At 33.2% G+C, this 16,681-nt stretch overlaps 1 protein-coding gene across 2 annotated transcripts in view; it reads left to right on the forward strand.

The window, feature by feature from the left end:
* Nucleotides 1-16,681, forward strand: part of CCDC73 (coiled-coil domain containing 73) — a 73,761-nt gene that overhangs the window by 16,236 nt on the left and 40,844 nt on the right. The window contains exons 3-5 of one of the 2 annotated variants that reach the window (XM_067296193.1): nt 8,846-8,917; nt 13,178-13,213; nt 15,018-15,092. In XM_067296193.1, coding sequence (XP_067152294.1) covers nt 8,846-8,917; nt 13,178-13,213; nt 15,018-15,092 — 183 coding nt within the window. The remainder of the gene's footprint in view (nt 1-8,845; nt 8,918-13,177; nt 13,214-15,017; nt 15,093-16,681) is intronic. The other variant, XM_013957822.2, reaches the window with a different exon arrangement.

Below are 16,681 nucleotides of genomic sequence, written 5' to 3' on the forward strand. Positions count from 1 at the left end.
TTTGATGAATTTGACCTGTTCAAAAGATGTGTATTATTACTTCAGAAACTTTAGTATTAATGACATTCTTGATTTATGCTTATTTTGATCTAAGTCAAATGCTATAATCCTTTCTTTAAAAACTGTAAACAAAAGAGTGACTGTTTAAAAAAAAAAAAAAAAGTCATCCAAGAAAAAAAGCCACCCCATTCTATTTTTTTTAGGTGTGGTATTATTGAAAGTTACCAAAGTCTATTACTAGACTCTGTTACAATGATAGTGTTTAGTCTGGTCTAACTATTTTTGTATTAAAAAGTAAAATCTGAAGGATTCCACTTGCCTAATATTCTTAGACAGAACTTTTCCTCATGAGGTCTATTAGTAGTCAAACTCCATTTACTTTTTTAACCTAATTTTGCATTTTTAATATATTTGGTCAAAACCTAAGATGTTTAAATTCATGGAGAGTGCCTTTGAATTTCATCTTTTGGGATTTCTTATTTTTGTTTGTGTGTTTTGTGTCTACTACAAGAGCAAGCGACTGTGGTTTTGTACAGGTTTTCTCAGGAGGGTAAGCCATTTTTTGGCTATAAATGTTTTTAGTTTCAAAATTAATGCTAATGCCTGGAGCCAGAAACCAATTCCCATACATAAGATATGCCCTTCAGTTTTTAAAACATTTGTGCCTTCATTCATTCCAAGAAATATTTACCTGTGTGTAATTGCAAGTTTAAGTCCGAAAAAAGTCAAGCATTTTACAGCTAGTCAATTTGAAAGCTTACAGTATCCCTGCATGTGTTTTTTGTTTGCTGTTCCAATCAGTTCAGGGCTGCTTGCTTAGTAAGTCTGAAAATTGGAACATAAAACATTAATATTTTGAATAAGCAAGGGCTATAAAATAATATGACCATGTGTAGTGCCATTCATTTTTTTAAGTAGAACTCTGTGGATGTTTTCGCTTAAAAATGGTGGTACAAAATCCTTTCCTTATTCTAGTTATACATCTGATACATATCCAACCATCATAAAGTTATTTGGTAAATTTACAGTCTGCTCTGAGAAAAAGGTAGTGCATAGATCTCATACTCCAGGAACAGACCAAAAAATAGTGCCAACTTATAGGATTACAGTGCTTGCCTTCTGCTGAGGTAGTTTTTCTATGGGCAAGAATGAAACAGACCAGCTTAAACCATGTTATCCACTAAATAGAGAAGTGAAAGGCAGAGCAGAAGGTTTGCTCATTTCTCACTTCTTTTGCCATTTCCTTTCCAAGTTGCTCATGAGGCTCATAGTAGATTGATAGCCCAATGGAGGCAAGATAGCGAAGTATAGTGAATTTTACTCTCGATTTTTTTTTTTCTTTGACCTGTGGCTTCACCTTAGATGAAATATTTTACCTCTGTGTGAAAACCCAGAATTTTGTAAGCTGGACCTGTATTGACTTGCAGTTATTGGCAGGTTTCATAGTTCTATATGCTTTTATGTACTGTGTAACAGATTTCTATTGCTTGAGCCAAAGGAGGGTGTTAAAGTAGCAGGTTGTATGAGAATCAGTCGCTAGAGGGGGAGATGAGGTGTTTGATTAGTCAGGGAAATTCATATCTGTGCTCACAGCACAGGAATGTGGGGGTCTGACAACTTCCGGAATCAATTTCATGGAGTGGAAAGGAATGCGCTAGATGCTCCTATCATTTTGCTCCAGTATGTTTCATTTTGTTCCTATTGACTCTAGTATCCTGCCCTGTCCCTAATGCTCCTTTTCCCTATTTTTCTTTTCCCTATTTTTACTATTTTTTTGTCTGTCTTCTGTTATGCCTTCTTCTGTTCTTACATAACTTAGACCTCCCTTTTGTACTTACTTTTATGCTAGATAACAAAATGATCAGTGAGCAGTCATGGAGAAAGAAAATACAAAAAGTTCTCTCTCTCTCTCTTTTTTTTTTTTCTTCATAAAAAAGACAGATCCTGAAATCTGTAGGCTGTTGTCATGACACAGATATTTTGGCTCTCACAATACCTCATCTTGAGCTTTTTCCAATAGCTGTCTGCAGAAGCTCTAGCTCACTCTTGTTCTGCTGAGCTGTATGCGGTCTTCCTCTCAGCTAGATTTGCACAAGTTTATTGCAATTCCTCTTACTTTACCTTTGTTATGGCTTTGGTTATTCTATTCCGATTTCTTTAGCACATTGGCCTTTTTCCAGGTTTTCTTAGGGGGGGGGACATATATGAGCTCTGCTCATCCTGAATTACTTTCCTCCATTCCTAGAACAGGCTCTGCTTTCTGGCAACCTGTGAAGAGGTTTGCACTGTCCAGTATTGCACCATGCAAGGATACCTGAGTTAGCACAAATGCGCCAGTGCCAGAAAGGAAAAGATGTGCACAGTTGTGCTAGCAGAGCTACCTCATCTATTTAGCTGTGCTACACCGATAATGTGGGCAAGTGCGTGTTCAGTCTTGAGTTGAAAGTTGAAGATTTGTGTTTGGAAGTATCACTTATGCCCAAAAGAAAAAGTAGTGTTTGAGGTATTAAGTGAAGAAAGCTGATGAAACCATAAACTTACCAGAAGGAGCAAAGCAGGATTATACCTGAGCTATTAAAGGTATTAAAATACTGGTGGACTTGCCAGTTATGCTCATAATGGTCATACTGGTTATGTTATATCTAGAATGAAAATAACAGAAGTGTTATGATAGGACAAAAACTAAACTTTAGTGGAGGGATGTTGCGCAGGAGAAGAACCATCTTCAGATGTGTGGAATAGCAGTAAAATTAAGAAGAGTAGTGATTTGGCAAAAGGGGATCAGAGGCATCTGCAGTACATATATGGGCAGTCGAGGGGACAGAATAATCCTCAGTGAACAAAAATGTGAATTTGAAACTGTTGCAGAAGTAAAGTTTTTTCTGTTTGTTTGTTTTAATGAAAAAGAGCTTGGTTTTAAGGTATCTCCAAGCTGTTGCATGGGATGAGTATAGAATCATGAAAGAAAGATATGTTTCAAATTTTGTATTTTGAAGTTGGTATTAATGAGAGGGGCAATTACTTTTGTAAAAGGGAAGTAAGGCAAAAACATTTTATAGAACTGAAGAGGATGCTAGGGAGATTAAAGGTTTTAGTGAGGTTTATTGCAAGAAACAATTCTGACAGCTAGCAAATAAGAATAGTGAAGAGCTTCATTTCATTTTCTTAAATGGTAGAATAAGAAGAAAAATTAATGAGAGGGGAAGAAAGAAGCACTGATAAAATAACATGGGATAGAAAGGTTACTTTTATTTTTTTTTTTAACCTAGAAGCTGGCAAGCAGGGCACTACTAACTTAGTCACCAGAGAAACAGAACAAAAGGTCTCAGTAGTCTTATAACTGGAATTCTGCCTACGTGTAAATTAGGGTACTCTTTAACAGAATGGTGGAACCAAGAAAAGCTGAAAATAATAATAATAAAAAAAGTATCCTGAAATAAAAGAACAAGCAAAATTGAAGTTTCTCGATCTCATAATGGAGAGCTATACAACATTGTTCGTTAAGACAGTAAGCGGTGTGTTAGCTTATAACTTCTGTTTTAGCAAATAATGTGGCTTTTGATTAGGAACAGGTTACTCGGAGAGAAAAGCGTTGTAAGCATTAAATGTAAGCAGTTAAAGGAATATGTTTAGATAGATGATTTTTATTTAAATATAGAACAATTACCACCTATTTAGTGGAATCAAAGACAGAGCAATCCGAAGTTTCCAAAGGAAAAGAGGTGGTTGGAATACATTTCTGTTTCCCTGCTTGTGTGAAGAAGCAGTTGATAGTGTCCTTCTGAATAAGGAATGCTTTTGAGAATAAATTCTGAAGACTTGGTTATTCAAAGTTTTGATTAACTGTCTTAGGATGTTTTTGGATTTTAATAGCTATCAGGAACTAAAATTAGAATAAAGCTGTTATAACACGAATATTTTCTCTGCTTTCAATGTTTGTCCTGGGGACAAAACTTAAGAAGAATATCCGTGCAGTCTGCTAAAAGTGATGACTGTTTAGTTTATGAAGGGTATTCTAATTATACTAGGAGACAATCAGAAACTGTAGTTTCCGTGAGTACTATTTGATTGAACTGCATGAGAAATTGAATGTGCAATTTCGTAGGAGGTAGATTATGAGTTTGAAAAAGATAATAAAAGTACCTAGCAGCAGTTTTGGCTGCTTGGATGTGAGCCAGCTGTACTCTGTTCCTAAATCTGTTCAGGGTCAAGAATCGAGGGGGCTTGACCAATCCACAGCCCATCTTGTAAAACTACAGCCTGAAGCAAACACTTTAAAGAAGGCTTGACACTTTCTAAAGGTTATAACGAGTAAATAAACCATCAAATTACTCCTCTTTTATTGTTATGGTAGTCTTTTTATAAAAACACTTAAATTCATGTAGTCCTAAGGCATCTAATAAAAACTAAACACTCTTAAGGTTTTGTGTTCTTTGATATCTCATCAAAGTTGTGTATAATATTATGCTCCTAAGTATAACAACAATGCTTTTGTCTTATTAAACAGCTGTAGGAACTTTTAAAAAAATGCTTCACACAACTTTTAAAAGCTTTCAATTCAAAATGGGTGAACTATAAATGTCCTTTAAAAGAAGTAAAAATGATGGATAAGGCTTATAATTGTTAGCCATTTCACAAGAGAACATTTTTAATCATATAATTGTCATTCTCACTTTGAGTATTTATTATGTTTACTGTTTTTCTCAGCAGTAGTTACATATATACACATTTTTTGATAGCTTTCAGATTTTCCTTTAGGATTCGGATACAAGTAGATTTGGGAGTAAATTGGAGGAGTGTTGTTCATTCACTCAGTTCTTATCTTCTTTAGTATTTAAAGCAAATAGTTCATTAAAAATTGAATTTAATGCAGTTTTCAAACTTGTATTATTGTATTTATTTAGTTAAATGTAAAGTATTTGGTATAGATATGGCAATTACTAGTTATAATTGTCTTAAACTTTAATGTTCTATATCTTAGAATAATATCAAAATTTTAAACCAAATACATGCACAAATGTATTTGTCAGTTTGTTGTTTTTCAGTGTTCTCATTCAGATTTAAAATTCTTACCTACACATTTTAAAATTGAAATGGTGTGCATGTTTGATTACGAATTGTCTGCCCGTTCCATTTTTTTTAATAAAATATTTTGGTTTTAAAATCATTTTCTTCTCATATGCAGTAAAGACTTTTGGTTGCATTTAGGTAACTGTTGCATTTAGGTAAGCCTAGTCCATTTGAATGAAAGTTTTGTTTGTCAAGAATTTGTAACATTAGTGTTTGCTACATTGCTCCCCTTTGAAATATTACATTCTTTTCGCTCTATTTCATAAGTTGAGTTTGGATGGATATTTGTTGATCACCAGCAACAATGGAAATCAGTGATATTTTTGCTACTAGTTTCAGTGAGGTCAGAATCGCACTGCATATGCTAAGCTTTTTTATATTCGTTATTTTATCCTCATAAGCTGTATTTCCTTTCTGATGCTAGTCTGCTGTTAAAGTTTGTTGTATAAATGCTCTAAACCTGTGCTTTTGGCTTAACTAATATACCAAAGTATTTGAGTTTGTAAAGAAGAAAAGGCTAGACAGTTTTATATATAGAATCTAAAGAAATGCAACAACCATAGTGTGATTGGTTTGCATATATTCAAAATGTATACTTCTAAAATTACCTGACATGTCATGAAAAAGCATATTTTCATGACATACGCTCAATTGTGCAGATACTTCATCTGCTCTGAGGGCAGTTTTACTGTTAATTTATATTGATCTAACTCCACGCTACATCTCTCACAGCAATGCGTTCCTGTTGCTTCTCTTGCACTGGTACAAACTCTTGGGTTCCATGAGGCTAGATCTGATTCAGCAGATAACTGGCTCCCTTCTTCCCACTTAGTTGTTCACTGGATCAAAATCCTGCTTTTGTCTATCAAATAGCCTTACATATGATAGTGCCTGTATAAGGGAGTGATAGAAATACGTAGTCTGGAGTTAGTGAAGAATACAACTGCAGTACATTTTCTGATTAGTTTAGGAATAATTTTCATGGCCTGTTTAAGGGTCAGATTTCATGATCCATACTTCTTTCAATTTTCTACAAGACTTTTGCTAATAATACATCATTTTAATCACATTTGTTGCTTAATGTCATGATTTGCTATTAAACTATTATAAGAAACTGTAAGTCAAAATTGCTTGTTTTCATCATCTCCAGGGAACTTAAGGGGATGTATTTTCATTCTGTACTTTTAGGTTAGTATGGGAAAAAAATTGCATTGCAACTGCAAAGTGCTATTTGTTAAGGCAGAACTAGGGCACATTGTTATTCTTTTAATTCTTTTATTTATTTATTTATTTACTTACTCTAAGGCATATGAAATCTTTAGGTCTCTTCTCCAGCTGTATCATGTTGGCTCGTATCAGAGAAACAAAAGCTAAATAACTTTTTGCTAGTTCTCTGTGGGCCAAATTTTAATTTTAAATCTATGTTCAATATATTATGTTTAAAGTTCACATGAGTTTTGAGGCATATTTTTAGGTCCAGCAAGCAATTCTTGAAATACTTAGGAGCACCCTCATGTGGACAGAAGTGTGTTATTTCTGTCCACACATGTGCCTCTAAACTTCCTGTTAATCAAGGAAGTTGGTTTTGACTCTAAAACGTATAAACAATATCACTGTTAAACTATTTTAAATGCCTTTGGGACCAATTTTGCCATTTTGTTTCTACTGAGAGTAGTGTTTCTACTGATAATACAGTGGGACTATGAATCAAATGTTACACTGAGTGAGAAAGGGTTGGAAAACTTTAAAACAGATTTGTACTAGTTGTAGCACTACAAATATGCTCGTATTAAAAACTTGGAACCTTTTATTTGTACTGGGTTTAGGAAAGACTTTGCATGTCTTAAAGATACTGCATGCTTCATTCTTTGTGGCCAACCATTTGTATTATCTGCTTCACTAGAAGGAGGAAGAGCCTCAGTTTGTCCTTTTCCTTACTGTTTCAGAAAATTTATTGCTTTATCCAAAGGTGATTTTTCATGGTAAGTAATAGTAGTTCATGGTATTGTCAGTCAGCAGAGTTTTGCTTAACAAATATCAAGAGAATAATTTGTTTAAGGCCCATTTTTAATTTTTTACTAGAGCTGTCCCTAAATCCCTTTTCTGTTTTAGTTTGTTTGGTTTTGTTTGTTTGAGCAGTCTTTGCAGTAGTCTGGGCTGTTGAAGTGTGGGTCATTTCATGAGCACTATTTTTTTCATCAATTTAGAATGCAGATTTTGAATTGTAATGGGGAAGATGAACTCAAAGCATAGTGCTGAATATGATATATCAAAATTCACTAATTCAGAAAACATTTCCAGTTTTGGGAGTATTCTTTCGCCTTACACAGTCAGCTTGACCATTGTTGGAATGTATCTCACTCAAGCCCTCAATAAATGCTACTGGTGCACCTATTCATCAAAGAGAAGGCAATCTTAACCATGATATAGTCACTTTTTCAAGGTAGCAATCACTGTGGCAGAGAAAAGGCATGAAATTAGCCTGTTTAAGCTCAGAGCAACATATTAGTGTAGCTCTTTGGGTTTCTAAAGGAAATTCATTATTTTGAATGTATGCAGTAACAGGATAGCAGTGAGTTGCTTATCATAACATAAATCAAAAGTAAATCAAATACTGTTCTTGAGAGAAGTCATAATTCTCTGATAGAAGAACTTATTTTGCTTGGAGTATTGTGTTTGTAAAATAAGGCCAACACTCATAAAAAAGTTTGACTCAAAAGGGTAGCTGATTCCAAGCAGGAACATTTTACTTTAATACCAGAACATTTCAGAAAAATTCCCATAAATTGTTAGCAACCTGGATTATCAGCAGGCGTGTTTCTTTTATTATCACAGTAACAGTGTGATTCTTGACAAGATACTTCTGGTAAGAACAGGAGAGGTAACACACCCCTTCCCAACTGTTGTTAGTCTATTTTCTGGTTTGTTAAGTAAGCTTTAGATTTATAATCTTCTTTTCAGATAGTCTGGTAGCTCACCTTATCAAAACTGTGTTGATTAGCCATGACTTCTGTCCAACTTTTTATTTCCATATGGTAGGTCGGAAGGCTTCTTGACACAAAAGATTATGATAAATGTTTCACTTTTTCTTCTAAGTCATAATGTTTTTATTATCTCTCACTATTTTTTCATAGAGGATACTTTTGAAAAACTTTGCAAAGTATGGCCATAATAACAGAACTAATTGCTAACAAAAATTTCTGTTTGTTTTGGGAAATGTCAAAAAAGAACAAAGATATAATGCTTTGTGAGCCGAATCATTAAGATGTCATGAAGATTCTGAATCATTAACCATGATTATCTGTATCATTGATAAACAATTGATTCTTGACACACTTCTAGCTTGTTGAATTTATTTTCATCTCAGTATTTTGACTTGGCTCATCAGAATCAGGCTTTTTTCAACTGAGAAATTAAGATAAATGTGCCTGTTCTATTCCCCCTGACTCTGGTTTTATTGTAAGATGCAGAAGAGAGTATATATGAAAAGGGAACCGTTCCTGGTAATTAAGATAGCTATAATCTTAGTTTCTAATCTTCTGCTCTTCATGTCAGTTTGTTATTTATTCTGCAAATTTTCTGGTTGAAACAACATGTCTGCTATTTGACCAGATATGGAGCCTTTGCTTCCTTTTTCCTGTCCAGTGTATAGGCACATACTGTTCTGCGTAGTGAACTGTAAAGGAAGAAAAGTATGAATATACAAATTGTGTTGGTATTTGATTCGCAGGTACTGGTCTTATGTAAATTTATGACTTTTTTTTTTTTTAACTAGGAGGCAGAGATTCATTATGAAGATCAAATAAGTAAAATTGTTGTTGAGAAACAGGAACTTGAATGGCAGAAGGTTGGTAACTTTCCTGTGTGGTTTTAATATTTTATTATTTAATTTTAATATAATATTAATATGGATTATGACTTGATATAATCCTTTTTAAGGTTATTATCATTTTACTAATACATGATAAAAGCTAATTTACTGTCTAGTCATAAACTTTTCTCACTTTTATATTGATTTTGATTGCTGCCAGCAATATGCTAAAAATCTGACTAACAAAAAAGAGTAACATCTCAAAGTTTGTCATGAGTGGAAATCTTTAATCGGAAGAGACGTAGAACTTGAAGCGATAGGGCGTTTAGTTTGAAATGAGGCATCTTGACACAATGTGGAGGAGGCTATACAGCAGCTTGTTTGCACTGTGCTTGGCTTTGGCAAGAGCTAGTACCAGTATAGTTGTACAAACAATAACCTTACTTGCAATGTGTTGGGGGGGGGGGGAGAGAGGAATTTTACTGAATAAATTTGTTTTAAACAGTAATTTACAGGTAATACATACTCAAAAGTTATTAGCTTTAAATGTTCAGAATTAAGTTTTTAGTAAAGTGAATCTAACATTCTTTTTAGGGTTAGGGCTCCTGAGGTTATGCTTTCATAGGAAATCCATTCCTTTTGCTAATACTATCAAACCTATAACCCTGTCACTAGGTCACAAGATAAAAGGCTTCACTCTATATTTTACAATCACAGAAAAAACAATAACTTCAATTCCATCCTTGATCTTGGTATTTTTAACATCTCAGTAGTAAAGGAAGAGTATTTCTTCCTGGAGTTCATCCTAACCATCTTAAATTAATAATCCTAACTATGTGCTTTTTTTTTCTGAAAGATATATATGCGCACACAAAAACAGGAAACATCTTATATTTGTAAAAGCAACAGTGCTTTTAACTTGTAACCCTTTTTTGCTTTTCTTAATCTAGCATTGTGGTCTTTCTCAGTAATCGAGATTCAAAAGCGATGATTTCTATTCCTTCTGAGACCTTAACAACAATTTAATTTACCATTAATAAGATGATGTCACTTAAAGTCAATTAGATGAACTGTATTTTTTTCTGCACTTTGCATTTAACATAAACACATGGCAAACCTAATGTAAACAATGAGTTGCACATTTTAGTAACTTCATGTAAGCACATACACAGAGCTGTGAAACTTCAAAGGAACAAGCTAATATGAGTTTCCAGTTCTGGAGAGCCAAGTAAGATGAAAATGCTAAGAAGTGTGGCATTTAAATTGAATTTGTGACCTAATGCTTTCTGAATGCAGAATCACATTGACCTCAACAGTAGTTCAGTAAGTAAGTAGTAAGTTTCTACTCTTGGATTATAAAAGGTTTCTGTTGTATTCTCCTTCAGAGATCCCTTTCAACCAACATTTCTGTGATTTGGTGTACATTTTATTCTACCCTAAATCTGGCAAACTAATTTCAAATCAGGACATGACTTAAGCTAAGTCTGATTTAATATCGTGGTTTTAGAGGTAAATCTTTGTCTTCATTTTATGAATATCGTTGCTGCTGTGCTGAAATGCTAGAGTGGGGAAAACAGAATGAGTGGAGAAAATATTCATTTAAACATAGTGAGTATACTCATACTTACTATAACATCATAATATCAAAGGTGCTTTTGCTTATAATTTTAAAAAAGTTACTTTGCCCTTCACTCCCTCTCTTGCACCACACACGTACATACTGTGCACGGGAAATATAACACAAACCTGAATTTCTGAGAAATTTATGTATAAACACATATATTTAAAGTTATTAAATAGCCTCAGCTGTGAGGCCTGTTAGGAAACCAATAATATAATGAATATCTGTAGAAAAGCTTCCAGTGTGTGTGGGGGGGGTTTTGTTTGTTTGTTTTTTTTAAGTCAAATACATCACTAATATATTGTAGAAGGAAGACTGATATATTATGAAGCGCTCACTAATTCTTTTGTCCAGTTACCCATGACATCAATGATAAAATTATATAAAGGATGACCATCTGTGAAACCAAATTTATATCTGCATAAATTATTATCTAATATTGGCTTGAATTCCTATAATCTAAAGATGAAATGTCATCTTAATTTAATTAACTGTGGATATCAAATTTATTCCTACATTGTGTCCTACTGAGAATAATTGATTTGATGGTGCTGCAATACCATTTCCAACTTTCTAACCTAGTTGGTATGCCTTTTATGCACTAGAGAACCAGTGTCTTTGAAGGTAAGTTCTAAGTGAAAACTTGGCTCAGTCCACAAGATTTTTGCTTTTCACATCTTTGAGTATTCATTTATGTAATAAATACTGTTTATTAGAATGTAAATACAACCCAAAACTTTTTGTAACTATCTTATGGTGAATTAATGAGTGTGTACATTAACTTACCCTCACAGATTCTCTTCTTATTCATATCAAAGGGTAACAGCTCTCACTTGTGGAATTTAAAAGCGACCAAAATTTTCTGGACCAAGGAGCAATTTTGGAGTTGCCTTTATCTCTTGAAAAACTCTTAATTTCTCAATAAAGGCAGGAGAGGAAATTATGCTTCCTATTTGTGAAACAAATTATTGATTCAATTTCTCTCAATCATTCTTTTTAAATAGCCTGAATTTTTATTTATTTTGTACAGTCAGTTAAATAATCAGTTTCCTATATCACACTAATACTTCTTACCTAAAAACACATCTATATTTTGAGATAGTTGCTCAATGACAGAATCTTTTGACTCCCTTTACATAATATTTGCTAGCGTCCAGAACTTCAAAAGCTGACCTTATAAAGATATCCTCCATATTACATCACTTTGATTTTTATTTATTCTTTTTTTTTTTTAATCTTGAGTGTAGGATCAAGATGCTTGCAGATCTTAAAGACTGCAAATTTGTGGAGTGTAGTATCAGTCTGAGATTATAATATGAAACAATAACAAAAAAAAATTGTACATCTGTAACTCATTTTCGTATTTTTTATAAGTAGGAATGTAGCTATGCAGCAGAATGATAAAAATCTTACTTACACTTGATATTTTCTGCCCACCTTCAGCTCTTTCAGGTAGTTTATTAAATGACTAGAATTCATCTGAAAACAGAATAACAAATTATTATTTTTAATTGGATTTTTTTTTAATGGAGATGAAAATTAAAATTCTATTTAACTTTCTGGAACTGTGTCAGGATACTGTCTTAAGATGGGAATGGGTGTTGGATTGCTTCTGCAGCTTGATAGAATGGGTGAGAGTTAGTTTTGGAGGTCCCAGCAGCAACAAATCTGAAATCCAGATGAGAGAATTGTTACTCCATTATGAATTAGAAGAGAAGCCACTACCAAAAAGATGATTACCAGTTAACAAATGTCTCTTTTTAGTCTTCAGTCTTAGTTACTTAATTGATTATGTCTTTCTAAAAACACTTAAGAATATTTTTGTTTTGTTTTGTTTAAACACTCTATGTAAGATTTGTTTTACGTATGATATTTAAAAGATACTCCTGTTATTTCCCATGAGCAGGAAGCTCTGCAGCATCAGACAGACACTTTGCATCACCAAAATGAAGAAGCTGTGGCCACTTTTAAAAAGCAGGTAGCAAAATAACGGCCCCCGGCTTTGACAATAAGATTTTTAATTATGATGGCATCAGTTGGTATTAAAATACTTTTCTGTTGCATATTAAATGATAGAATATACAGCTCAAATAAACTGGTAACCCATTCTTCCTCGGATCATCTATTTTACAACTAATTTATAAACACAGAATCCATAGACAGAATTTTTGGAGAAGATACTGCTTCTTTTTAAACTGTTCTTTTTTTTCTCTCTCTCTAAGATAGCATGTCTTCTGCAAGTTCAGATTCATAACCCACAGTAAAAGATCTACCGTATAGAGGTTAATATTTTAAAGTGTGTTTCAGTCAGTAAAATCAGGGTTGTATTTTTATCTGCAATATGTAATCAACAAATGACATTTGAGTGTTGAAAGAACTTGTAGAGAGCAGTCATAGGAACTGAGATTGTTTTGCATGTGGTGATGAAGGATTTTATTGCTGATGCTGTATCAGCAGTCATACTGTCACACACAAAAATTAACAAGTGATGAAGTTTTTCTATTTGTCTTGAGAAAAGAAAGTAATCTGTGATTTGCAAGATTGCTGTTGCTGTAGATCTATAGTTAAAAAAGAAGCACTATGCAGGGTAACATAACTGTATTACCTTTCAAGTTGTATGAATAAAATTAATCCTATGTGTTGATTTGTTGTTTTAATTTTTTATGACAATCAAGTTACAGACAAGGGTGTTTGCCATGGAAGAAGAAAAGGTACTGTTTGTAACAATTATTTATTATTTGTCATCCAGTGAAGCGCATAAGCAAGTGATAATGTTATATAGCTTACCAGACATGTTCTAAGTATGAACTAATTATATTATAATTGTATTATTTTTCTTGCTTTGGCCTTTGCAAAAGATATTTGTTTATAAACTACAGAATTATAATTATTTGCGAACTATAATTACTTGCTTGTTTATAACCTATAGTACTTGAGTTACTTGTGAAATGTCATTTTGAAATCTGCTAATGTTAAAATGATTGGAGAATAAGTGTTCTTTGATAGTTCTGCATTGAAGCTCTGCAGAGTTGCACTTCATTTGGGGATTTTGGAACATTATGTCACAGCCTTTTTCACATGCTAGCTAACCAAAAATAAAAATTTTAACTGGCTTAGTAAAACCACTTTTTAATAGGTCCTTTATTGGATTAGCTGAGTTAGTTTCATAAGGAACTTAACTAAACTGAAGTACAATGTTCTTAAGCCTGAATGTCTCCAGTATGTGTTTTTTGTTTTTTTTAACCACCTGAGTTTTTATACCAAGTTGAGCAGCTTCCTCTTCTGAATACAGGATTTGCACAGGCCGTAATAGAGGCCAGTTTTGAACAAGTAGTCAAACCAGTGAATGTCTCCATGTGCATTCTCTTGTTTCACTTAAATTTCCAAATGATTCTTAAGTAAGAGTGGATGAGTATGCTTTGTATATCATAAGAATACACACAGAAATTTGCTAAACACTTAGATGAAACTAGTTTTTTAAGTATATTGATGTAAAATATTTTGCTGCATGTATAGCATCCAGCTAAAGTTCTTTTTTAAAATATTTTAAGTTTGTTCTTATTAAGACATCTAGCTTGTCTATACCAACCTGTGTACAAGTCCCTGTTTGGAGTTTCAATGATAGCTATTGATTCAGAATTAAATTTTTTATTGATTTTCTTTTTTTTACCTCTAAATGCTTCTGTTGAATCCAAAAGTACTTTCAGTACTTTATACCAAAGTAACTGAATGAAAAAAATAAGCAGTAATGTTTTAGGACAGAATTTGACTACAAAGAACGGTTTTTGCTCCAATTTACATTATATACGTTTTTCTGAGTCATCATGGTTGTTTCAGGAGTTTGCACAACCAGTACTATGTTAGAAACAAAAGGAACACATCAGGAACGGCTGAATGGATTTTTTTTTTTTTTTCCAGGAGTGTTCTCTGTTGTCTAGATTCTGCTTTTTATTTTGATTGTTACCTGAGTTTCTTACCTGATCTAATTCCATTGAAGTCTTTTATTTACTTTTATATTTTTTATATATAATACTTTTATATATTTTATGTATATACACTCACACACACACACGTGTGTGTGTATATGTATACACACAAATCTATATATGTGTATATTTAATAATTTTAATGATATCAGAATACAGTTCATTCCCTTTCTAGCTTGGAAAAGCTGAGGAAGTTGTTTCCATGAACGTCCTGCTACAGTAGATAAGAAAATGGATTTACCTGATACCATTTTTTTTATTATTTAATATCTTTGTTCTAGACTAAAGTAATTTATTAATCCAGCTTTCGTTGGGCTTCTTTCCCAGAAAGGAAAAATCTAAAACTTACTGAGCAGTCATAAGTGTTGAAAATAAACAAACAAGTATGTTTTCACTTTTCCCTATATAGCAATATACATACATACACACACGTACATACTGCTTTATTTTCATAACGCTTCTGGTGATAAGTTTTTGTTGTAAATGCGTTTATTTTGTCCAAATCCTGAAGTATGGCTTTTGTTGAAAGGGAAAATATCAACTTGCTGTAGAAACAAAAGAAAAAGAAATTGATGGCCTGAAGGAAGCATTAAAAGCATTACAGGTAAACCATTATTATTGTTAAATAACTTTATTTGCAATGCAGATGTCTTGGTTTTGGCTTTTCACTGGTAAGGAAATAGTTGTTTTTTAAGAGAGCTATTAAGGCCTTCTAATTTCATCTTTCTAGTCCATGTACACCTTACCTACAACACTGAGTTTCTGTTCCAGTCTTCAGTGTTGAGAGTAGTTTTAAGTTAGCTCTCCAGCTAAAGTTCTTTTCTTCTAAAGAACTGCAGAGTCAGTAAAAGTCTAGATGAAGTGTGAAATGTGATTGTTTCTTTTCATTTCCGTGGTCTTCCTCTTTCTTTGTTTCCTTCTCTGGATTTAAAGATACTTCTCACCTTGCCTGGAAACTCCAGTTTTGGACTCCTAAATAAAAACAAGTATTAACACGGGGCCTTAAACTCGTAAAGCTACCTGTGTTTTATGTTATTTTCCTTGATTTTGTTTCTCAAGGAGGTTTCTGTATTTTCCACTTAATCTGTGGCTTGCAAATGCCTGTTTGTCAGTAAAAGTAAAATTCTGTGGGATAAACCCACAATTTACTCTGGTGGCACTTGGTGCTATTTCTGTATGGTATTTTATCTTGTTGCATGACACTGGAGCACCTCTCATGGCTGATTATCAGTATTTGAAATAAAGGAAAACCTCTAGTTTATACTTTTCAAGAATATACGTAGGGACATAGCTAGTAGTCGGTTTTCTTTTAAAAATTGAGTCAGGTACATTTGGGACATAAAAGATGGTAGGACTGTGAAGGTGTATGTTCAAAACAGAAGAGAATTAGCATTGTAATGTGTTGCCAGATTTCAGGTATTGCCTGCTTCTAATTATTTTTCTACTCAGAAGTGAGTGGGATAGACATTAATTTCAATGAAAACAAAATGGTTATAATTTGTTGCAGTTTCAGACTGAAAGAAGAATTTTCTTTAAGAAAGATGCTATTTGTTTACCTGTTCCACTTTTTTTCCCTGAAAAGACTGAGATTTCCGAATTTGTCATTTGTTACAAGTCAGTTTAGGCTGTAGCTTTGACTGTACTGCTACTTTTGATATATTTTTTCACATTACCTTTTTATGGTCAAAAAGACTGATACCAATATAGTTTTAATTCTTTCATTTTGGGGGGTGCTCTTCCATCAGAATTAAAATGGAAAAATAAATAGAATTTTGTATTAATTACAAATTCTTAGGAGGTGAAATAGACTGCATTTGTCACCTTGGCTTATAAATCAGAAGAAAGGTTTATGTATCACAAAAAAGCTCTATAGACAAAGACTGCAGTATCAATTCATGAATTAGGCTGGATGGATGTCTTGCAGGGAGTGATAACACCACCCTTGATGTCGTGGATTTGCAGTCAACTGACTCTCCTACAAGCAGTGATCTTTAGTGGCCTGGTACCGCCATCAAGGTGGAAGTGATGTTTCACCCTAAGAGAGACTTAAGACTTTGAAACTGGTGCTGAATGTGGCCACATAGTATTATTTATGGAATATAGAAACCCAGATGTAACTGTTATTGCAAGTATAGTAAGAATAAATCTTAGACTTGTCAGACTTATAGTATAAGACTTATAAGTACAATAGCA

The sequence above is a fragment of the Apteryx mantelli genome, chromosome 4 (assembly GCF_036417845.1).
Source record: "Apteryx mantelli isolate bAptMan1 chromosome 4, bAptMan1.hap1, whole genome shotgun sequence".
Classification (NCBI taxonomy): domain Eukaryota; kingdom Metazoa; phylum Chordata; class Aves; order Apterygiformes; family Apterygidae; genus Apteryx; species Apteryx mantelli.